This window comes from Zootoca vivipara, chromosome 5, assembly GCF_963506605.1.
Source record: "Zootoca vivipara chromosome 5, rZooViv1.1, whole genome shotgun sequence".
Classification (NCBI taxonomy): Eukaryota; Metazoa; Chordata; class Lepidosauria; order Squamata; family Lacertidae; genus Zootoca; species Zootoca vivipara.
This window is the reverse complement of record NC_083280.1, coordinates 42,236,718-42,261,663: the sequence shown is the minus strand read 5'-3', so window position 1 is coordinate 42,261,663 and position 24,946 is coordinate 42,236,718. Positions and strand designations below refer to the sequence as shown.

Sequence of the window (24,946 nt, the reverse complement as noted above, 5' to 3'; positions counted from 1 at the left end):
ATCTCCCAAGGGCTGCCATTGTCATGTTTTTCCTGGAAGCTCACTTAACACATTCCTTTTCAAGCATCTGTTGGCCTTAATTTCCCTTAGACACAGGACAGGGTGTTGCATAGACCAGTGGTTTTCAACTACAGTAGTGTGCTGTGGCACCCTGGGATGCCTTGAATGATGGTATGGTCATGGGTGCCACGGGCAACAATGGCCTCTGTCCATCTTTCCTTCCCTCACTCCTCTGATGCCCTCTTGCATCTCTGCCTCCCAAAGGCTTGCACAGCTGTTAGCTGCAGCAGCCCTGGCTACAAGTTCCCCAGGTGAATGGTGCCTTGGGGGCTGGCCAAGGGCTGCTAGTTGCCAGGAGCTGAGGCAGCTCAGAGACCAGAGGAGGAGGGCACACGCCACAAGGGAGGGTGTTTGAAAAAGGGTGAGATGCTACCAGCTTGGCAGGCAAGAGGTGACATAACTGGGCTCCTGAACACCACAGGGGTGCTGCAGAAAGAAGGTAGTTGGTCAAGGGAGCTGAAAATGCTCAAGAGGTTGAAAACCTCTGGCATAGACCATTAGTATCCAGTCTAGTACCTGCTGCTCAGCAGTGGCTCTCCAGGATTTCAAGCAAGGGTTTCTCCCAGCCTTACCTGAGGTTGCACAGGTGGAACCTAATACCTTTTGAGTGCAAATGGGACACAGACCTCCCCTCAAACCATGACGTGACAGGAGAAGGAAGACAAGAGAGCAACTTTGACCCTTCAAGTTCTCCTGGGTCTAGGTAGATGCTGAAATCTGGTCAGTGGGATGAGTAGCCATGTGATGTGTCACAGAACCTGAAGCTGTGCTGATCAGCCCAGGACTGCCTTGGATGGAGTCTAAGCACTACTGTGACATGACAGGAATTGGATCCTGCCCTGATGGCGGCTGGGTAGGAGCAAAGAGTCTCCCAGGCTCTTGCAGCAGCTGGAGGAATAGCTGAGCTGTACCTTGTCATCACCTCTTCCTGACAGAGTCCAGAGCATGGGGGTGGATGGGAACTGAGTTCAGTGCCATCGGCAATCAAGTCTCCAAGGCTGTTTTGTACAAGGCACTTTCCACTTCATTCTCTACATCCACAGAACTGTGTGTGTGTGTGTGTGTGTGTGTGTGTGTGTGTGTGTGGAATTAAAGCCTTTGTGACCCAAGATGCAGATGTAATTGGGTCAGCACCTACTGCAAGATGTACTACCATTGCCACTTCTATTTCTAGGGTAGCCAAGTGGCCGGCCTCCTGGCAATCCAAAGGCCACCGGTTCAAGCTGTTTATTCCTCATTAGTAGCAAGTGCAGATTTGTGACTTTACTATCTAGCAGGACCAGAAAACTTTGCCCCACTGCACTATATATTTTCTGCTCGTAGAATATGGGTGGTATTTGAAGACGCTGTCTTTTATCTTTGATCTTCAGAGCAGCAGCAGAGTTGAAAGAGACTCATCTTGGCAGGTTGAATTATCCCTGGATCTCTGAACTCGGCCACATGAGCTCAGCTTCGGCAGAGCATCTCTGTAGCTGGAGCTTTCATTCTGACTGAGCTGGATGGGCCATGGCACAGAAAGCCAAGGAATGGAGCTCTTGCAATGGGCGCCCAGCCTGAGTTCGTTGCCAGCTGATGGGCAGCCAGGCTAAGGCAGTGATTGATGCAGTGACTTCTCTCAGCAGCTAAGGGTCTGCACAAAGGAAAGGCAGCATGTGGAAAAGTCTTTGTCACCGAGTGAGAGGGAGGATTTGGTTTCACATCCCAGCAGCCCTACACAGGCCCAAACGGCTGCTTTCATCTCAGTGATAGCTCCCACGGGAAAAGAGCGGCCGCCACACCTCACCCCAGGTTCAGTCTGGCCTTGCTGTTATTGTTGCTGTTTTTTTAAAACAAAAACCCTCTAGCAACTCACCTGCTGAGGGCAAAAGGAAAGATATTGGCTAAAAGTGTAATGAGAGATGCTTTTTAAAAAAGAAATGGAAGGACAGTGATTCAAAGTGCAGTGCCCTGAAGATAAATAGCACAGAAGAGGGAGTCCTCTTCCACATTAGGACAAACTACCTTGAAGCACTTGCAAATCCTACAGGAAACTCTCCTACATCTCTCTCACACACATCTCCACCCCCCCCCCAAGACTTGGACCCTTCTGGGGGCCCCATACTCTCAGTCACCTGGTATAGCAGTGACTTAGAGAAAATGACTTATTTTGGGGGGGGGGTTTCTTAGAGAAAAATGTTGTTATTTTATTTATTAAATGTATATACTGTCCTTCACTCAAAGATCTCAGGATGGATGGCTCACAAGATAAATACACAAAATAAAAGCACAAATAAATACTATATTGGCATGCTCAGTTGATGGCATATGTAATTTTGGTTTGGGACCATGTAACACTTGTTCTTCTGCATGTGTCCCCTGGTAGGCTGATCATTAGCTGTAAGCTATATATCCTTTCCTCTTCCCCTCCACCTCATTATTAGACATATTTATTTATTTCATACATTAGTCACCTGTTGACCTAGTCCTCTAGGGGAGGAACAAGACAAATTCATTAAAGCATTAAAATATCAAATCAGATCCTATCCCCCCCCTTTTTTGCCCTTCTGGACCAAAGCATCATGAATAAAGCAGCCTCCAAGAAATGCTCCCCCTCTCCGTCTTTCAAGGGAAGAATACGAATTGGAGGTTAAGGATAACCTGCTTTTTCCAACGTCCCTTGATCACTGGAGAAAAAACACAATGTCTTTTTGTACCCTTGATCCACCCATGGTAGAGCATGGGACTCTTAATCACAGGGCTGTGGATTTGAGCCCCACATTGGGCAAAAGATTCCTGCATTGCAGGGTGTTGTATTAGATGGCCTTCACAGTCACCTCCAGCTCTACAATTCCTTTTCTTTTTTTTAATGGGGAGGGGTTTTTGACTTCTCTAATCCGTTTTCCTGATGCCCGAAGATGTGAGGCTGAAGGAGCCAGAACCAACAGCTGATTATCTGAGAGACAATTGTAAGAAGTCCTGAGTCTCCCAGGGACTCAGCTGCAGAAGAATGCAAAATCTACAGCTCATTACAGGCAGGGCTCCGCATTTGCGGCAGCCCTTCTGCTTCCCAGATCCCCACCGCTGCATTCCAGGGGCCTGCTGGCAGTGTCTCTCAGATTGGTACCCTGGACCAGGCTTGTAAATTCCTGGCAGAGGAGATCCAGAGCTTCTCGGCGCTGCCAAGAGTTCCACTTGCAAGGTGTAGAATTTATTAGACTGAAAAAAAGATGAAAAGAAAACCTGCTACTTTTAAAGACCTTTTACATACGGTTTCCTTATTAGAGTCCTGAGCGCTTGGAAGAGCAACGGCCTCAGCCTTTTTGAAGAGCTACAAATGAGCGGGTTTGCATTAAACTGGAGGGAACTGCCCTGCTGTGTGAAGTTGTGAACTCCTTTCACCTTCGTTCCTATAAATCTAAACTGCGTTCAGCTCCGTTTTCCTGGCTCTTTAGTCTTTCCCTAAGGAGCCGGCTGCCCTGACTTTGGTTGTTTCTACAGCATGTTTTCAGAACTCTTTAAGACTCCTCTCCTGCCCCCCCTTCTCCCGCTTGTGCACACCCCCCCCCCAAGAAAACCCTGACTCTATTGCTCTTGTGTACCCCACAAGGGTCCCACAGAGACTTTCACAGTGGACTAAGTTCCAGCTCCAGAGGTAACCCTGCCCCATCTGCTTTCAACATGTTGTGCTTGACATTAACTAATGTCTCCTATTAGCACTGAAAGAAACCAATCTGGAAAAATGTATTTTCAAGCCGAGTTCAAACAGGCCACAAGGAGCAGTGGATTTTCAGCTGCTCATAGCTTTTTCTTTCTTTCTTTATTTTTTTGTGATGCAGCCAAGAGTCTGAGGAACAGGTCAAGGGCACAGAAGTCAAGCACAAATCCCCTGATTTACTGGCTGGGAACAGGAAAGGCAGGGAGGAAAAACTGAGACTGATATGGCAGAGACACTGCAAGTGGACAGGCGGAGAGAGATAAGAGAAAGGGGTGGGTGCTGTGTTGCACATCTGACAACAGGGAAAGGGATAGCCAGCCCTGGCCTGAAATGGGGACACAGAAATGTAGATGGGGACAGAGCTCGTATAGTGGAGAGCGGAGTACAGTGGAGAAGCGGTGTAGTTTAGTGGTTAGAAAGTTGGACTAAGGCCACATTCACACCATATATTCAAAGCACTGTGATACCACTTTAAACAGGTATGGCTTCCCCCAAAGAATTCTGGGAGCTGAGAGTTGTTGGGAGGCTCCTGTTTCCCTCACAGACCTACAATTCCCAGAGTTCCCTGTAAAACTGTAAAACTGTACTGCTGTGAGGGGAATAGGGACCTCGTACCAACTCTCAGCACCCTTAACAAACCACAGCTCCTAGAATTCTTGGCAGGGAAGCCATGACTGTATCATAGTGGTATCATAGTGCTTTAAATGTATGGTGTGAACACAGCCTTAGACCTCGGAGACCAGAGTTCAAAACCTCACCCAGCCATGAAACTCACTTGGGTCTGTCTCTCAGCCTAATTTACCTCACAGGGGTTTTGTGAGGATAAAATGTGGAGAGGGAGAATTACCTATGCTACCTTGAGCTCTCTGGAGGAAAAGTGGGATATAATAATCCTATATAATAAAGTCCAAGTGTCTCTGCGTCCAGTCCCTGTGTCCCTGGGTTTGCGCTACTGCGCATGTGCCCCACGGGCAGCCGTTGGGTTTTGCCTGTGAGCGCAGCCCGATCCTGTCACTGTTCTAGCACCCGTTAATTTAACGGGCTTCATGATACTAGTGTAGTAATAAATAAATATGTGAATATAAGATGTAGTGTGTGTGAGTCAACATGTCATATATCTTTATCGGTTAAGAAAATAACTGCTGTTCTGAAACAGCAACTGCAAAAAGGATGGTGTGTGTGTGTAAAAAGAGGTGTGGAGAATAGGGCAAAAGAGGTGTGGAGAATAGGGCAAAACCACGGTCACACTGCATACCTATAGCAAATAGACAAGGAACCAAGCAGTCTTGTGTGGCAGAGACCCAATAAGAACAGACTGATGATGGGGCAAATTCAAAAGATGCAGAATGGAACATGGTGTTGTACACCTACCGGCAAAGGATTGAAGTTCTGGTCCACAAGATGGTTGTGCCCATGGTCAAAAAATGAGTGTCGCATTACTACATCAATGCCTTGACTGGACAACATCCCAAGAGAGTTGAGCCACCTGGCAAAAAAACAGAGGACTTAATCAGTATTTCAGAGAGTAGCAGGCCATGGATCCCCAGAACATTCTTCTACATTCTGACTCAGCCCCACAGATTCTTGGCTCCCATACTCAGGGCCGTCTCTAGGCCCGGGTCCGGTGGCGCGGGGCACCAGGCCACCAGGGGCGCTGCTGCACCTGCTGCGCCCGCTGAGAGGTGCAGCAGAGGCCACCCCAGGCGCGCCGGGTGCAGCCCTAGGCTCGCCTCTCAGCTGTTCAGGCCGCTCTCCGCAGGCGTGCGGGCCTGAGGCCGCCTCCACCGTGCACAGGGGCGTCGCAACAGGGGGCGGCCAGGCTGGATGGCGCAGGGCACCGGCCCTCCAGGCGGCAGCCGCGCTGCGCCTGCCCGCCTGCCACACCAGAAACGGGGCGGGGGGGGGGGCGCCGGAGGGATCCGGCGCGCCACGGCACCAGTCATGCTTAAGACAGCCCTGCCCATACTTCAGCAACTGAAGTGTTAACAACAGATTTAGTTCCTTCCATCAAGGAAGTACACTACAAATGTCTTCATCTCCATTTTTTCCTCACAGCATCCCTGTGAGGTAGTTTAAACTGAGCAATAGTGACTGGCCTGAAGTCACCCATTGAGGTTCACTGCTGAGCAGAGATTGGACTGTTTATAGTATGGAATTACTATTCTTTATTCAGTCATTTTTATGGAGAATTCAAATGAGCTCATAGTCAACCAGTTGGAATGATTGTGTTGTCTGTGTTGCCTTTTTGCAAAGCTGATTTGTTTGGTTTTTAAGAGGTAAAATGCAATTGCAATATTCAATGTGGACTAGCAAACCACTACGGCTACTGTGTCTTTAATTATAAGCTTTATTATTGTTCAGTGCAAACAACAATCTGTCTTTTCATTACCCCTTAATTAGTCAATTATTTGTACCCTGGTGAGTTTTAACTATGGATTTCTTCTTCTTCTTTTTTCCTGAAATAGCATTATTTTACAGTTGAAAAGAAAATTCAAAAATGAAAAGAAAGCACCCCATACACAATAACAGAGACTAATTAAGAAGTTCTTCAACACTGCTGCTGCCTTCATGAATAGGAAGCACTTAAAGGCAGAAGACACAATGAGGAAGCTTCTTCATAAAGTTACAGGCAACCTTCCCAGAAAGGGACTTACTTCGTAGTAAACATTATAGAAGAATCTTTGCCATAGGGACCAGCATCTTCATATAATATAGTGCTATAACAAGTGCCATATGGAAATTGCTAACTGTGGAAAAATAATGCCTTAATTCGAAAGGGTTCTAGACTAGTGTGGATGAAATTTTGAAGTGCAATGTCTCTTTTTCAATACTCTAGCAGTGGACAAATCAATTGAAGTCCATGTTGCTTTTTGCATGTGTTCACCTGTGTCACTTTTGCATGGATTTGTTTTTTCCTGCATTGATCAACAAATATTTTTAAAAACCTGCACAAAAATTCACATTTTAAAGATATGGATTGAATCTAGCTAAATAGTGAATGTGCAGAATGACTTCTGCAAGTGCAATGGAATACCTCTCTCTCTCCTCCCCCCATGTCACCCCCAAATCTGCTCCAGAGGGTTGTGGGGAGCAGACTGGAGGATAGGGGAAGCTCCACTGTACTTACAAAAGTCATTCCATGTATGCAATGATGGGCTAGTTAGATAAAAACCAATTTTTAAATAGTTATTTTTAAAGGCTTTTTCTCTTAAAATACTTTTTCTAATATACTCTTTCTCATAATATTAATTTTAAATGCATTTTGCCATGTTTAACCAGGAATGAGCAAACATGACAATTTAGTTTCTTTCAGTTTCTCATTTTGCCAGTCTTAAAATTTAGTTTATTTCTGCATCAGTTTGTATGTGGTTTTAGGTCAGCATGAAAACACACAAACAGATTCACATCAAAATACACACACAATCAATCCCTTGTTTAAACTGCTGAAAATTGAGTTGCAACATTCAGAAAAGTGTGAAATTTTGTGAATAATTACATTAATCCAGATCAGACTGGTTTGAACTGGAATTTGCAAAAAAAAAACCAACAACAAATTCTTCAAGTATCCCTACCAATCCAGCACACAGCACTACAGTACTTTCTTATCCTGCCTGCACTCTGATAAAAGTCCTCTGCCCTTTTGGCAACAGAAACTCAAGCGTTTTTCAAGAGATAGATGCTAATGTGATAAAATGTTGTGAAGTTATCTGGTGAAAACCACTTTTGGGAACACGGTTAATGCTACACATTTTCCCTGTTTCCATTAAAGGCTGTGCTGGAATTACTGTACACAGTTATATAGATCCCAGCTGAGATATTCAGTGATAGCCAAAAAAACAATTCCATGACTATCAGTGATGGTCCCTGAGGTTAGGGAGAAAGCAAAGCGATTGCACAGAAATAAAATAGAAAGAAAAGATGCAATTTTAGAAGTCATTTTTATTTACTCATTTTAGCTGCGAGGCTGCAATCTTACTTATATGGTTAGTAAACCCCAGTGAATTTGGGAGTAAGCATGACTGACTGACTTGGGAGGAGGCATGCACAGAATTGGGTTGTACGTGTAAAATAGCACAGAGCGGGCAGCAATTTTCAAGTAAATCCTGTCTGCTGATATACAGCTACACCATCTTCACTGTACACCTGACATTCTAATGAACAAAGACAAACAGGGTGGGTGCTGGAAGGGAGGAGAATAAGGGAATAGGAACTTTCAGCCAATCAGCACTCTGACCAAGCTGCTGGGAAAGGAAGCCAGAGGTATGTGTAAGCAAGCAAGCAAGCAAGCAAGCAAACAAACAAACATCACGCTGAGATATCCCAAACTCTGTGCCCCAAAAAGCTGGACTCTGTATAAAACAGTCTTCTCCAACCTGGTGTTCTCCAGATGTTTTGTACTGTGACTCCCACCAGCCCCAGCCAGAATGGGCTGGGGATGATGGGATTTGTAGTCCAAAACATCTGGAAAGCACCTGGTTCGGACGGCTGATATAAAGTATACAGATAAAACAAATTGGTGTTTATTTTTATTTTTTTTAAAAATATATTCCATTTCTGTAAGTCACTGGGAGGGACAAGGAGCTCTGCAAGGCTCTCTGACCACAGAAAATATTAAATTACTCAATTCTCTGACGTCAGAGATGTCTCCAGAAAATGTTCCAAACCTACCACATAAGCATCCAAAGCCTTCTTACTTGGGTGGTAAAGAAAGCTAAAATTCTCATGAAATTGAGTTTTGTGCTTCACTGGACCAATTTTCTTTACTTGTACAGAAGGGAGAAAAGACACATAGCCTTGAATCACCCTTGTCAATGGCAAAGCCAGGCTGTAAAAAACCATCCTGAAGAACAGGCAAGGTACGCACTTTGGATAAGTGAATGGGATGGAATGGGACCTCATTGAAAACAGCCTCTTTCACTGGCAGGATTTCCTTAGAACTTGAAAACTAGCCATCCACTTTATCCTTAAAAAGTTTCTCCATGGAAGGAAATTCCATAACTTTGGGGCAGTTTGTTCCATTGTCCAAGTGGTCTTACAGTCATAAAGTTTTTCCTGTCTCTTTCTGGTAAACAGATGCTTTCTGTGGGAAATTCCTTATGAAGAATTTACAATACAGTAATGCATTCACAGTGAAATCCTATGTATGTTTACTCAGACGAAAGTGTGCATAGGGCTGTTGCTTTTCAGTGCAATTCTATACATGTCTACTCTCAAGTAAAACAGGACTGCTCATTAAATTAAATGGGACTCACTCCCAGTTAAGTGGGTCTAGATCAATGCGCAAAGTGTTCTTAAACTTTTATTCTGGAAATGAGGCAGAGAATCAGTTCACTGGGGGTGGGGGGCTTTAATCCTTTGCCCTTCTGCTGTTGTCTCAATGTGGATTGTGCTTCCTGGGCCTGTAATTTTCATTGAAAACAAAACAAAACAAAAACCCCATGTCAGAACCTTTTTTTGTTTTTGTTGTTTTCAATGTATGCTGCCCTCCCCAATCCAGACTGGGACTGCAGCAAGATGCAAAGAGTTAACCTCTCCCCAACCTCCTTGCTGGGGTTCCAAACTGGATTTGGGGCGCTGGACTGGGGAACTGGTGAGTGATCCTTGTACTCAAGGACAAGCAGCCAGGCGACAACCAGCTGACATACCTATTGATTAATTATCCCTTGATTAATTCCCTGTCTCCATATCACACACCACCACCACATTCAGGTTGACTCACAGGAAGCTGGCAGCATAGGAATCCGAGAGGTTGGTGATGCCTCCTTCAGAGGTGGCTCCGATGCCCTCGAGCCAAATCCTTTTTCCAGGCACATGTGCATTGACAACCTATTGCCAAAATGAAAGGGCAAGGATGGTCAGTAATCTTCAGTAGGCAGCTAGTACTCATAAAATGCTATGGATGTGGACAGGTTAGCACAAATAGGATTGCTTGACTTTGCACAGTTTAGTGAGGTCACAGGGTACAGGTGAGTAGTGGTGGGAAACACCATGAGCTAAAAAATATATATATCTTACCAACACCACCCATTGCCTGGCATTAACCTTCTTCACCTCTCTCCCACTTCCAGTACCTGCACCGATCTTACTCCAACCCCTTAACATACAGGTCTTTGCAGGCTTTCACTTTGACCATTTCTTAAGTGCCCAAGGAGCCTCTGATCCCTTCCCTAGGCTTATGTGTCCCATCTGAAGCACCACATAGCATGTTGGCTAAGAAAGCACCCCACTGTTGCAAGATGGGGGTGTTATTTCTTCAAAGTCCCATCTCCTTACAGAAGTAGAAATTACCAGCACACACTAACTTGTGTAGGATAGACACAGATAAAACTTCCCTTCCAAGTTACATCACATTAGGCTGGCATGCCATCTAACCATGGGGCAACCCTAACATCTTCCTGACTGGACCACCATCCATCCCCACATAGCAGTTATGCAGCAAAGGTTGCCCTCATTCTCAGTTTTAAAAAGTTGATCATTTCTGATCCTCACATGGTGACTCCTTTGCATATATGTTCATTGAAAGCTGCCCTTCAACCAGCACTGCACAAAAGGGCCACTTTCACACACTGTATTTGTAATGTGTATATACATAAGCGTGTGCACAGCTAACACATTTTTCACTGCTTTTATGATATAAGTACAATGCACCATGGAGCTGGGATCAGACGTAGCTCCTCACTGTATGTACAAGTATAATGTGTAAATTTGCCAAAGAACTAAATAAAGTAATAGCAGCCAAATGAAAGGGGGGATATCTGGTTAGTGCTCAGATGGCCAATCGCCCTCCCATCTGATGTCAAAGAGAACAACAACTACCAGACTTTTAGAAGACATCTGAAGGCAGCCCTGTTTAGGGAGGCTTTTAATGTTTAATAGATTACTGTATTTTATTTTTCTGTTGGAAGCCGCCCAGAGTGGCTGGGGAAACCCAGCCAGATATTACTATTATTATTATTAAAGGGACCCCTGACCATTAGGTCCAGTCGTGACCGACTCTGGGGTTGCGCGCTCATCTTGCATTATTGGCCGAGGGAGCCGGCGTATAGCTTCCAGGTCATGTGGCCAGCATGACAAAGCCGCTTCTGGCGAACCAGAGCAGCACATGGAAACGCCGTTTACCTTCCCGCTGTAGCGGTTCCTATTTATCTACTTGCATTTTGACGTGCTTTCGAACTGCTAGGTTGGCAGGAGCTGGGACCAAGCAACGGGAGCTCACCCCGTCACAGGGATTCGAACCGCCGACCTTCTGATCAGCAAGCCCTAGGCTCAGTGGTTTAACCACAGCGCCACCTGGGTCCCATTATTATTATTATTATTATTATTATTATTATTATTATTATTATTATCTACATGGGTGCACAGGGTCTAACGCCTCCATAAGCCAGGACAGAATTTCAGACTCTAAACTGTTCCTGAGAAACTGAGAATAGGCACTATGGTGGTAGGAACTATGAAGCAATCTCACGTCACAACCGTGCCAGATTGCATAATGAGAGTAATAATACGTAGTTCTGGGCATAGGGTGGCAACAAACTTGCTAGTTTTGGAGCAGCCAAAACATTCTCACAATTCTTGATTCTAAGACCAAATTGGGCAGTGGTACTTTGCTAAGCATCTGAAGTGGTGAAATGGAGATATGAGCATGGCATAAGAGATACCGGCCTGGGAAATGCCAGCATAACACAAGACAAACTTTGGCAGCACAGACATGCCCAGGACAAGACGGCGCCAGCAAACAAAAGCACATCAGTGACAACAAGGACTGAGGATGCCAGCTTGCAGCTCCTTCTGCCTCTGCACAGGAGACCTGTCAGAGTGCCTAGGAGATCTGGCCACTTGCCAGACCTGGCTTCATTACCTGAAGGCAGCGTCTTGTAGCAATAAAACAAGGCAAGAGCATAGAAAGGGGCTCATAACTTTAATTAGCGGCACTTCACCTAATATTTGTGTTGGGTTCTCTAACAGAATGATTGGTCCCCTATTAGGATCAGCCTGATAGCACAGATGAAAATCTGACACCAAATTAAGACAAAAAAGTCCTCTCTGATTAATCATGTTTGTTTTGACGAGTCAACCATTCTAGCCAACAATGGATCAAACATTCCTGCCAGGAAGCCTCATAGCTAAGCAAGGTGCATTCCATAAAGAGGAGCCATATTTCCTATGATGTACAATGATCCAGGAAAAGATTCCATCTCACTTTTCATTTTAATTTCGAAAGGTCTATTGCCTCACCCTCAATTCCTATCTTATTGAGACTACAGTACATGTATGCCATAATCTACCAGATGTTCTGATACTACTACAGCTTGACTGACTCCAAAGTAGCCATTCCCAATGCTCCCATAGGTACAGAGCCTGTCTATGGGGCATATCCTGGATATCTTCATACCTACTCTCCCAGCTTTGCTTAGCCTGACCTGAAAGCTGGGATCCTGCAGGGCCCATAAGTAGCAAGGTTGGTCCCAACTGAAACCTGTGCTAGGTGCGTCTAGCACTGGGCAGAGTGAGCCCAGGAGAAAGCTCCCCACCCTTGGAGACATGCTGCCCTCTTGCCCCAGCCATCCCTCTCACTCACGCACTTTCTGGATTTTCCTGATCTGGTCAGAGAGTGTGTCTAACAGGCGCGTTTTCAGGAAGTCCGTCACCTTGGCCACTCGGCCATCAAGGTAGTAACTGGAATGAAAATGAGAAGGCAACAGTCAGAGAGGGGCTGCAGTTATGTGCTCTCCCTCACCCTGGCTAAGGACCGCGCCTCTGATGCCCACATTTGGGGTTCCCCAAAGGTTGATCTCTGTTCTGCATAAGATGAGCTGCTCTTACTGACCTTTGTTTCTTCTACCACTCTCTTCTCTGTGCCTTCTACCACAGGATGCTCCCTGTGCCCAGAGGACCCTCCCCACAATTTCCCTCTCTTCTAAAAGCCCCTCCATAATCCATCTCTTCAGCAAAGTCTTTGCCTGCACCTCCACTTCCATTTGTACAAGTAATTGTGCAATTAGTCCCTGATCTCTTCTTTCTACTAACTTGTCCATCTAATGAAGACAGGAAGCGGAACATTTCTATGTTCCGCACAGTGCCTAGCACCACATCTGGTGCAAAATAAAGAGGAAAATATTATTAAGGTTCCCAACCTCAAGCTTGCCCATCCAATCAGGCCCTTCTGCTCACATTGTGTAAATTAATTGATGGACCAAGTATAAATACACTGGTACAACTAACCTCACCACCCTGTTCTTTCTGACACATGAAAGAACAGGAAATGCACGATTCTTCACCAGGTTTGAGGGGCAGTTGGTCCCTTAGCACTAGTTTCTGGGACGCAATAGCAGGGAAGGGCTATTGTGTTCATGCACTTGTGGGTGTTCCAAAGGCATGTGGTTGGTCACTATGGGGAAAAGGGTGCTCAACTAGATGGATAGTTGATTTGATCCAGATCCTGTAAAGAGATATCTGGACCGATGTTTCAGAAACCATACACTGACCCCGCCATTACCACCCTCCATTAGCCAAGCTGAGTTTCCCCATGAAAGAGTGCAATATATAGGTATAACAAATCAATGCATGAATGAAAAGAAAGGAAGGGTAAATGGGACTACAGTAGATTTATTGCAGAGGCAACATTGTAAGCAGAAGGATAGTGCCAGCAGAGGATCTTTTCTGAAAAAGTACCAGATGGATTTAGACTTGGGTTAGAAAGTTTCACATAAGGCTGGAAAATAACAGGCAAGGATGTGCTTGTTCTAAGACACACCTGGGAGTTTTCTTTCCAAACATGAGAGACTGGTCACCAGACAGGCAAGGTGGGACAGAACTTTAGTTCACATGTAATGCTAAGGCAAGATGTGTGTTGTTTTTTTGAACCATAATATGCACACGTTGTATGTTGATGACAGTTCAAGCATTCCTGCTTTGCTCCTCCCTTCATCCAGCTGGGAGCAACGAACCACAAGTTCTGGCTTGGCATGATGTCATCCCAGCAAGTGCTCCTCCTAGTACATTGCTCCCAAACAAACCACAGTCGGCAAGACAAGACAAGAATAATAAAACCTTGGCTTCACATCATGGTTAGTTTGGAGAGGAACAAATAATGCACACTGGTTTGGACATAATGCTAAAGTTGTGGTTGTGGTTTGCTTTTCTCAGCTGGGAAGAGCAAAACAGGAGTGCTAGTGCACATTACGGATAAACAAGTCGCACACCTTGCTTTAGTGTTACATGTCAACACAACCCTTGGATTAAAACGAAGTGACTGCACAGCATGTTTGACTTAAAGTGTTTGCTAGCACATCTGGAAGCATAGTGGGAAATGCTGTTTGGACAAATATGGCAGGAGTTGAGCCCTACAACTGAATGGTGTAGTTACTGTGAGGTTTGGGGTTAGGAAATTAATGGAGAAGTTGTTAAAAGTTTGGCATAGGCCCAACAGACCACACTCCTTCCCAAGAGCATTAGTTTGAAGCTCAATCAGGCTTCTGAGCAGAATAATATCAACTTCAGTGGTAGCAGAAAAATCATTCTTTTCCTATATCATAAAGACACCACAGTCTCTGTTGTGACACATTGTCCCAAAAGGAAACACAGACCCTGGTTAGTGTGTCTGCATCCCTTAGAATCTCACACCACTCATGGAGATTGGGGTGGTGTCTAGCAATATATTTGCTCTGCTGGCAGCTCTCCAGTTCAAGAACTTAAAGAAGACTGGAAGGGTTCTTTTCCTCTCCCCATCAACATGTTAACTTCAGCAGCAAAAGCCCATGCTGAATCGTGGACAATAAATGTCTACATACCATATTTTTCCATCTATAAGACGCCCCCCTATTTTGGGGGCGTCCGATTTAAGAAAACGGGGAGAGATCTATCCATGTATAAGACGCCCCCAAATTTTGGACATTTTTAAAAGGAAAAAAACCTAGTCTTATACCTGGAAAAATATGGTACATATCTAATCATGCAATTCAGTACCACATCATTGTCTGCACTGTGCTTCCTGCCTACCTGCATGCTTAAAAGCCCATGGAAGCCATTTCTGGGGAGTTGGGATGCCAGCTGCCTCTTACACTAAGCAAAACTATGAAAGCACCATTATCTTTTTAAGACACCACCCACAATTAACGGCCCAAACCATTAGCCTCAGATGGAATTTAATGAGCAGAGTTTGAGGGCTTCAGAACAGCTGTTTTTGTTTTACTCCTCTTTATGGTAGAGGAACCTTTGCCCCATTATCTGACCCCCTCCTTTTATTTCAGTTAATTGCATTAAAGCCACTTCCCAACACTCAGGAATTTCCAAATCCATTCCTGCTTCAGGAAGGCCTGCTTGGAATTAGAGCCCCACCACCTCCTCTCTTCGTCCCACCTCCCAGTTTTTTGTCACTAGCAGGGGAAGGGGAGGCTGGCACCTTCCCCCTGCAGCTACTCAGCAAGGCACAGGTTTCCTGCACAAAATACTTCCTCCATCTCTGGTATTGTCACCATGTGCTCCCTCTCAATTCCTGAAAATCTTGATGATGATGATGATGATGATGATGATGATGATGATGATGATATATTATGTATACCCCTGCCAATCTGCCCAGAATATTAAAAACACGATAAACATCAAACATTAAACTTCCCTAAACAAGGTTGCCTTCAGATGTCTTCTAAAAGTCAGATAGTTGTTTATTTCTTTGACATCTGATGGGAAGGCATTCCACAGGGCAGGCGCCCCTACTGAGAAGGCCCTCTGCCTGTTTCTCATATGCCATTTCCTTTTTTTCAGGTGTGATCCCAGACCCTTATAGCTTTGGATTTTAGCCACTTCTGGACATTCTGTTTCAACTGTACTCTGCAAGTGTTTGAAGTCTGACTCTGGGGCGATTGGTTTGCGATGTGGATGGTGATGTTTGTGAGCCCTACCCCTTTGCACTGCCTGTCTACCAATCTGCTTTGATCACTTCTAAAACAAATTCTAACGATTCAATACAACATACTGTATCCCTCACCTCTGATGCTGCCCAGTTTCAGTGAAAACTCATTGTGCCTGCTGTTTTGCTCCAGTGCTGGGGCACACACACTGCTTTTTTAGCAACTAACCTTTCCCTTACAAAGCAACTACAGCAAGGATGGCAGCAGGCACTCTTTACAGAGAAAGGGGAGGGCAGATGAAGTTCCCCCAGAAAAAGCAGGAGCTTATATGATAGGGAAGGGTGGGTGGGTGAAGTTTCCCCAGAACTTTCCCCTGAAAAGGGCTATCAATTTCATGGAATCAAGGTGCCGAACAAGTAGCAAAGAACCAGGCCCAGCATTAGTACAACTTTCTGTAATTAAACCCATGCCGTTGCTGCTGTCTAAAAGTGCTGGTTTTCTCAAACAGTTCATGTTAGATTTGGGTGGGGGAGGAGGGAATGTTGTGTGACCCATATGAATGGGCGTTGTCCTTCGTGATAGAGAGATGGACGCTAACCACCCAGATGAGTAGACACACACTACAGGATACTGCACATTTTCCACTTTGAATTCCTTTCATCCGTTTCAGTCTTAAGGGCATCTCCTGTAGAGTGAATTCTTCTGCAGCAAAATGCTCAATGCATTCTTACAACAAATGTTTCACTGGAATGCTACAATAGCATATGTGCTTACTAGTGTATATGAACCAAGGCTCTAATTCATGAACAAATACATTGCAAAAGTTCTGTCATCAACCCCAAGGCACTCAATGAGTGATGGCAACAGATCTCATGCACAGGTAACATAGTCATTGTGTAGCCACTGTGCCCCGGAGAGTGATCAGCACAGCGCTCCTGAATCTCTGTAAATTTAAAAATTTTAAATTTAAAAAGGAAGCTTCACTGGAGTCTGGAGTCCAAGAATGAATGGAGTGCTATATGGTATGCATAATTGTTTCCAACACAATTATCATGGAGTTTCACACACAAATGAAGTAGGTATAGTCTGGAATCATGAACCCATGTTATTCTCTATAAGTGAAATTCTGTGGCTATAACCTGGGAAACACTTTTGCATGCACCACAGAACTTCCTTCAGAATGCAAAACTGATGGTGTGTCAGGGAGGATTTGGAGGAGCAATGGACAGAGGACGTGGAAGAGGGGGCGGAGAGTAGCCAGGAGGAGCAGGAGTTCAGAGATGTTGCAGAGCCCTGCAACCACCCAGAGGCTAGGGAAGGAAGCTCAGACTCAGAAAGGGAGGGGGCTTTCAAATCAGCACAGACAAGGAGGGAAATGAAATGTAAGAATCAAAGACATCTCGCGTGATTCCCACGTCTACTTTGTTGGTGCGGAAATCGCAGGAAGCCACTCCCCGAATCTGACTCAACGGGTTCGGATGCATAACTCTGAACAGTAGCTGTTTCTTGTATATATGTAATAAAGATTGTAAATACCATGCTAATTGTGCCGGGTGTTACTGCGAAGGGGAAACACCACCATTACATGGTGCTTCTGTGTAGCTGAAGGCATTAAAGCACCATAAAGGGGTCCTGCATAATATAATATCTTGCCTAAGTGTAAATGTTGACGAGTTTTGAAGGCCCTTCTTTCTGTCTGATTCTATAAAGCTTCCCTTTCTGTCAATCAGTGGAGAAAGGCTAACCCACATCCTGCCTTGTTCAGTCAAAATCATGTTTGGGTGAGAGAGCTCTCTTCCTCATGTGGGGCCTATTGTCCATGCTGACTGAGACTGATGGAAGCTGGAGTCCAACAACATCCAGAAGGCCACAGGTTAGACACCCCTAGCCTAGAGATTACTGATAGTCAATCTCTGGAACAAGGGACAGTTTCAGCACCACTAGTGGATCATCTCCATGGAATCCTGGAAAGCCAGGAATTTATTTTGGCAAAAATGTCTGTACAAGCCAATACCAATTTGGCACAGCATCATTCTGAAGATGCCAGCAAATACAACAGAGCATCAACAACTTTCTAAGGACAAGGGACTGTCATTACGTGGCATTCAATCCATGGTTGCTCTCAGGCTATGTTGCTAGGCAGCAGGAACACCAGTCACACTAACCTGAGCAAACTCTTCATTAAGAGAACTGCCTGTGGATCACATCCCATTTTTTTTGCCACAGCTAGAATTCTATGCCCACCATTTCTAAAAGTGGCCCTTGGTCCTGATCAGGTCACCTTCAGCAACAAGGTTTAACCAGGACAATATCCCATTCAGGCTAGGTAAATGCTGCACATGTGTCTTTCTAAAGCTATCACATGACCCCAGAGAATAGACAGACCTGGTTGCTAAAGTAAATGACACAAAAGACAGACATGTCAAAAAATGTACCTCTCTGTGACCCAACCCACACTTTACTCAGAGTAGACGTGTTGGATTTAATGACTATGACTAGGTCTGTTAATTTCAGTGGGTCTACTCTGAGTAAAAGTTAGTTGAAAACAGCCCTGTATAATCACAGTCAGCTTGTCCTGTGACTTCCAGTTTCTCACACTAGTGAGGGAAGACCAGTGCTAGCAGACAAGTTCTGCCCTTTGAAATATTCATCATACAGTAGGTTTCTGTGAGGACAACATCCCTCTGCCACACATAGGGCACTGGTGTGTGGCATCCTTTTCTCTGAATATCTTATTGCATTGATACTGAAATCTGCAAGGCTTATCTTATAGGATTTATTCTTGGCCTACCCTGAGCTTCACACTAGGGAAGCCTCTGACACCAAAACCAACATGAGTGGTAGAATTTCTTGCTACATAGCTGGTATTCTTCTCACAGCGTAAATTCTGCCTGCAAGAGTTTTAGAAAAGCTTCTCCTTAGCCAAACAGAGTGAACTCAAGAAAACAGAATGGGAAAGGTAATCTTAGAAGTCTCTCTGTGTGTTCTTTGTCTGAAGATAGTGTCCTATCGATGTCTGGCTCAGTTCTTGACTTCTGCCCAAATTGATGCATGTTTAGAAATATTGGAAAAAGGGAAAAATACCTACTGTTGCCAGGTAACAGCATCCACTGTGTTCCCTGCCACCTTCATGAACCTGTGAGATACAGAAAATATGTGAGCTTCTGGAAATGAAAGTGGTAAATACATACATACATACATACATACACACACACACACACACATACATACATGTACTCACAGCTCACGTCAGTACAGGCCACTGACATTCCCAAGAAGTCCAAGTACGAATTACTGTTCTTCTGCTATCCAATATCACATCAACATTGAATCAGTAGGCTTTTATCAGAGCCTCAATTTAAAGTAATACTTGGATCTAGCAAAACCCATACTCATATTTACTCAAGTTCTGATTGGAAAGAAGATTCTTTTTAGAAAGGAAAACCTAAGCTAAACTGGACCCATTAATGAAACTCTCTGAAGGGGTTGGTGAAGGTTCTCAGGGTGCTATGACACTACTGCAATAGCTTCAGATTAGCACTTTGGTACCCACAGTTGCTCCAAGAACTGACTCCCTAGAGGGAGAATCAGAAGGATCCAAGAATGATTCTCCTAGAGTGCCTGCACCCCAAAAACTCTGAAAGGCAAGGAAGCTTAAAGTGTGCACCCAGCATCTCCAAGAACCAAAAACCATTTCTTTCCTTGTGTTGCGCACCCAGCATGCATAGAAAAAAAACATGCTATGTTATCTTAGATAGCAAATTTCCAAGGCTTCATGATGCATGCAGTATGGTTTGCAGCAAGCAGCACATCAGAGAGCTGTACAGGACAATAAGGAAAGTCAGAATTTGGTAGACCTCTTGCAACTTTGCCAGTTTTGCATGGCAGAAACCACCACACTTTGCATGACTTATTCAAATTTGCATGATAATTTTGACTGCAGTGTTTTGGTTTAGCAAAAATTGGAGCAACAGAAGCCCCCCAAAATCAGGAGAAGTTTGGAGCAGGGGCAATAAGATATGGGAAGACAATAGGACGTTCCCTTCCCCAAAAAGCTCCTTTTGGTTTTTCAGTGTGTACATTTTCAAATCTTCTCCATAGCCATGATAGCCATGTAAAAAGAACAAGGGCAAAATGCAACACGTTGGGTGGGTGGGGGTAATACCATGTCTTGTATCATATGTTGTGGCTCTGTGACTTGAAACATGCTATGCACACGCACACACACACAACAGACAGCAGCCTGTTTGTTTATTTGTGTGTCAGTTTGATTGGGAATATGGAAAAAAGTGCAAATATTTGCATCAGGTTATAGGGCTCCACTTAAGTTCATGGTGTGTGCAAGATGCTCACAGCACAGATAGTTCGGATGCTATGAATTTTTCAACTAGCATAGGAGAACTGGAATACAGGCATCTCCATCTCTTCTACCATCAAGAGCAGGGATAGCCAACATGGTGCCCTCCAACTCCCATCATCTGACCATGCTGGCTGAAGGTATGAGAGCTGAATGACATCTGGAAGGCACCACATTGGCTCACCATTGATCTAGATCACCATGATCTAGAACTGATATTTGACTCATCCCCTTCATTGCTGTCAGGAAGGCAGGCAGAATAGTTACTGGTATTTGTTTTAGCAGTCTCAACATGCTAGAAAAATCTAGAAAAATCTGCACATATAATGTAATTCTCAGTTTCTCGCTGTGTACATAAATAGCAAAGGATGGGCAGAGTAATGAACATGATATGTTGGGCAGTCAGTGTGTTCCAATGGTGATTTATACATTCTGTTCTCCACATGGCCATCCACATGGAATGAAATGTTAATTTGCAATCCTGTGAAATGATATGTGCTACTAAATTAAAGACATGGGGAAGTTCAGCCCCAACAAATAACATTTATATGTAGCTCATCTCCCTGTGGTTCTTTCCTCTTTCTTTCAAAGGCAGGGGAGGAGCATGTTTTCTTTTCTATTTGTATTTTCTTTGGTTGCGGTGCTTTTAAATAGAGTGCACACCATCTGTACCATTGTGTACATATGCTACAAATAATTTCATGAAACATTATAAAAAATCTATAAACTGGCAGGTAAGGCTACTGTATTTTGTGGTTGACTTCATTCATTTCCATCAATATGTGTATAGTTCAACAGGAATGTCCTTTTTCTTAAGGTTAATGCAGTCATGATTGTGGGGGGTTTCTTATCTCTTCCATACAAACCATCATATTTAGCTCTCCTACGAATGATATTATGTCCCTTTATATTTGATGCCCCAAACAATATACAGTGTTCTTTACTGAGGCCAAAGCAGAGCCAAGTACCATGGTCCTGTTACTCCCAGTGTTTTATATAGGTTGTCTGTGCTAATGAAACCAAGGCTGGCTTTCTCCTAATTTGCAGTACCATTACACTGCTAATCTTGTTAAAAGAGCAATACCTCTGCCCAATATGTGCATATTCAGCACTTCTTTCATCTTTTCTGATTGGTAATAGTTTCCATTTCCTTTTGCTGAATTTCATTTGTTGCGCATCCAGCTGTCCAAGTTATCATGATTGCTTTAAATGCTATCTCTGTCCTGCAAAGCTTCTGAGTACTTTACAGATTTGGTAAGCATCGTGCACATTTATGCACCTCCATATCCAAACCAGAGCACTTTCAACTTTAAAATCTATCTCCATGTTTCCAGTCCACACTAGTGGATTGTGCTTGATTGGATATATGAATGCTGTGTGCTGTTGTCCCCCCCTCCACCATAAGTTCAAGAAACCTAAGGTCCATTGTGGGTATGCACACAGGTACTTGTTTACTTGTCCAGGCACACTTTTTTATTTCATTTTTGAAATATCAAGCTTACCAGTAAACGAGATCTACACAAAAGAGCAGTCAAGAATAATAATCAAAAAAACATATGTGTCACTCCAAGCAAGGCAAGGATTTGAAGTTGCTGGTATAAAAGGCTACCACTTCCTTTCCTCCTCTTTTCTTTTCACACTTCCTGTACCCACAAGGGCAAATTTTATTTTTTACTTTCAGTACAGCTCTTTTGTGCAAGAGCAGTTCTGTGCAAAAGAGCGTTTTTAAAAAATAAATAAAAATCCCATGAGTATGCCCGCAGCAACAAGGAAAAGGGCAGGCTGCATTGTTTCCTTTGGGCTGATGGAAACAAAATGGAAGTAGGGGGTGTGGCAAAATAGGAAAGTTGATCTACTTCTTAGTGGACAAGTCTTTGTCAGCATGAGCAGACAAGCTTTTGAAATATTTAGAGGCCCACTTCTCAATTTATGATTTCCCTATGTTGACGAGATCACGTTATGTGCAACCCCTCCCTGATCCCTTCATCTCTACCCCACCTGGTGATATTTCTTACCCCCACAGGGAACCTCCTAGGTGATAATTCATTTACAAAGATTAGAAGAGTCTTTGAAAAATAGAAGTGGCAGGAACAATGTTCAGAAGGTGAAGCTGGTGCCATATCAAGTATCCAGCTGGAACCAATTGGTCAAACACTGGACCAGATGATTCGTCCAGCCAGATCTTGATAACACAAGCTCATAGGCAAAATGTCATCTGCTGATCCAAAAAAGCATATCAACATTTCCCATACCTCCATACCTCCCTCTCTGGTATCCACATGGAAACAATGGTATATAACCACCTAACAGCTGAGTATCTGTAAAAAATGGGATTCCCTTGGAACACCTGTCCTATCCCTAGTTGAAATAATTAATCTACTCTGAATGTTCAACTGTTTAACAACTTGTATTCCCACCTGATGATATTTCCTTCTACTTGTATTTCCATTTTGCACATGTGAAATGACATCAAAAGCCTTGCTAAAATACAATGCCTACTGTTCTAGCCTGATCTAATAGAGCAGATCCCTGCCAAAAGTCTGCTAGGTTGGCTTTCCCTGTTGTCGTCTTCATAAATCTATGCCAGCTACTAGCAATTACCCTGTTTTCCCATAGGTGCTTAAAACAGATTGATTTATAACCCATTCTAATAACTTCCAGGGTATAAAAGTCAGACTAATGGGCCTATAACTCCTCAATTTCTCCTTTCTTGCTTCTTAAATATAGCCATTATATACCTGTCCTACTCCATTCTTCTGAGACATCTTCTTTCTTCAATGAAGACTCAAGATAATTGGTACACCCTCATGAGATTTCTTTGGCATGTGATGGTTGTTCTTTGATGTGTGACTTTCTCCCCTGACCCACATCTGTTTTCTTTCCCTGTGTGTCATATATCTACTTTGAAGAGCACACCAGTTTACAGAGTATGCAGTTTAGGCATCAGGTAAGTGGGCTATGAACAAGCAAGTTGGGAAGGAATGGTCCTAGAGTCCTAGACCATTTCCCTTCTTGTGTATCTACAGTTTCATTCAGTCACTGGATGGGAATCTAAGGGGTGCTTCATATGTTATACAAAATGGAGAGTACCAATGGCATTCACTGTAATATGGGAAAACAACAACAACAACAACAACAACAAAATAAAATAAAATAATAATAATAATAATAATAATAATAATAATAATAATAATAATATATTTATACCTCGCCCATCTGGCTGGGTCTCCCCAGCCACTCTGGGCGGCTTTGAACAAAGATTAAAAATACATTAAGATGTCACACATTAAAAACTTCCCTAAACAGGGCTGCCTTCAGGTGTCTTCTAAATGTCAGGTAGTTGTTTATCTCTTTGACATCTGATGGGAAGGCATTCCACAGGGCGGGTGCCACTACCGAGAATGCCCTCTGCCTCGTTCCCTGTAGCTTTGCTTCTCGCAGCGAGGGAACCGCCAGAAGGCCCTCGGCGCTGGACCTCAGTGTCCGGGCAGAAAAATGGGGGTGGAGACTGTCCTTCAGGTATACTGGGCCAAGGCCGTTTAGGGCTTTAAAGGTCAGCACCAACACTTTGAGTTGTGCTTGGAAACATACTGAGAGCCAATGTGGGGGAAAGCGTACATAGATGACTCATTTATTTCAGAGCTACATAGTGGGTAGTATTCTATTAACTTTTGCTCAGAATAGACTCATTGAAATTAATGAATGTGACTAAGTTAGGTTCATTAATTTCAGTGGGTCTCCACAAATGAACAATCACATTCTAAGACAAATCCCGACCTCTCTCACCAACAAAGAAGCACGAACAAACAACAGAGAACCTGCACAAACGACGCTGACGCCGAACCCCTACACATATCAAGAAAAACAGAAACATTGGCAATCCACCACACCCAACTCCCCATCCCACCCACCTCTTTCCCCCCTTCCTCATAATGTCTCAACAAGTAAAATTGATGTGTAAAAATGATACATGGGAGGGGGAAAAATGAGACATTGCACTACCTTTGTAACCCAAGAAAATCCTTAATAAAAAATAATTATAAATTTCAATGGGTCTACTCTGAGTAACAGTTAGTTGGAGACTACCCACTATTTTTTCTCATATTAAATCCAGTTTTTCTACATGTATATCTACATGTAGATGTACATTTCCACACAGTTTCACACTTTGAAAGGGTTTTTACTACTCTGGTTTCCGCTGCTGGGGAGGCCCAGTGTTTGGTCCAGGTACTTCAAAGGGTTTTTTGGTCATATGGTCAGGCTCACAGCTAGGAAGTCAGCAGACTATGCGACAACAAACTCAATATTTTGCCTCATAATTTTATATATTTTGCTAGGCAGAGGCAGAGGAATTGTTGAATACTTAAATAAAACAAAATAATCATTTACATTATTCTTCCATGTAATTTTTAACCATTGGAGAAAAAAATTATGTTCACGTTACCAGAAAAAACACGACCCTCTCACACAAAGAAAGCAGAAAAATCTGGAACACATCTTATTTTACAAAGGGGGAGGGGTATGGTGTAATGTCTTTCTGTGCCTCCTCCCTTAAGATATGGGGTCTGTGAATTTTTAAAGAATCTCATTCACAAAACCTGGTTTAAATTTTTATTCAGGTGCTAAGTATTCCAGTCAAAATGGAGAGTACTAAAGAGTACAAAAATGCCAAAATACAGATAATGAACACTTGGCCTCAGTGAGACAACTGAGTCACAACTCCCCTTTAAAGAATGTGTATGGATTTACATAAAAAGAGGAACTGCTGCACTCTGGAAACACACTCATCAAGTTCTCGTCACACGTACCTAACCCTCTCCAGGGCTGTGGTCCAGGAAAACCAGTTTTGCTAGTTTGCAGCAATTGCCAGCTTTTCACAACACAGATTGGCTGCTATCTTCTGACATCACAGATTCCCCCACCCTCCCTCCTTGGAGCACTTTAGCAGATTTCCCACCCCTTCACACACACACACAGGGGGGGGGG

General features: G+C 43.8%; 1 protein-coding gene across 1 annotated transcript in view; it reads right to left on the bottom strand.

The window, feature by feature from the left end:
* The window catches only part of HPSE2 (heparanase 2 (inactive)), a 113,692-nt gene that overhangs the window by 6,647 nt on the left and 82,099 nt on the right, over positions 1 to 24,946 (bottom strand). Inside the window, exons 6-9 of the mRNA XM_035133543.2 lie at positions 18,692 to 18,739; positions 12,337 to 12,430; positions 9,474 to 9,580; positions 5,126 to 5,240 (exon numbers count right to left, since the gene is read on the bottom strand). Of these exons, the coding sequence (XP_034989434.1) occupies positions 5,126 to 5,240; positions 9,474 to 9,580; positions 12,337 to 12,430; positions 18,692 to 18,739 (364 nt within the window). The remainder of the gene's footprint in view (positions 1 to 5,125; positions 5,241 to 9,473; positions 9,581 to 12,336; positions 12,431 to 18,691; positions 18,740 to 24,946) is intronic.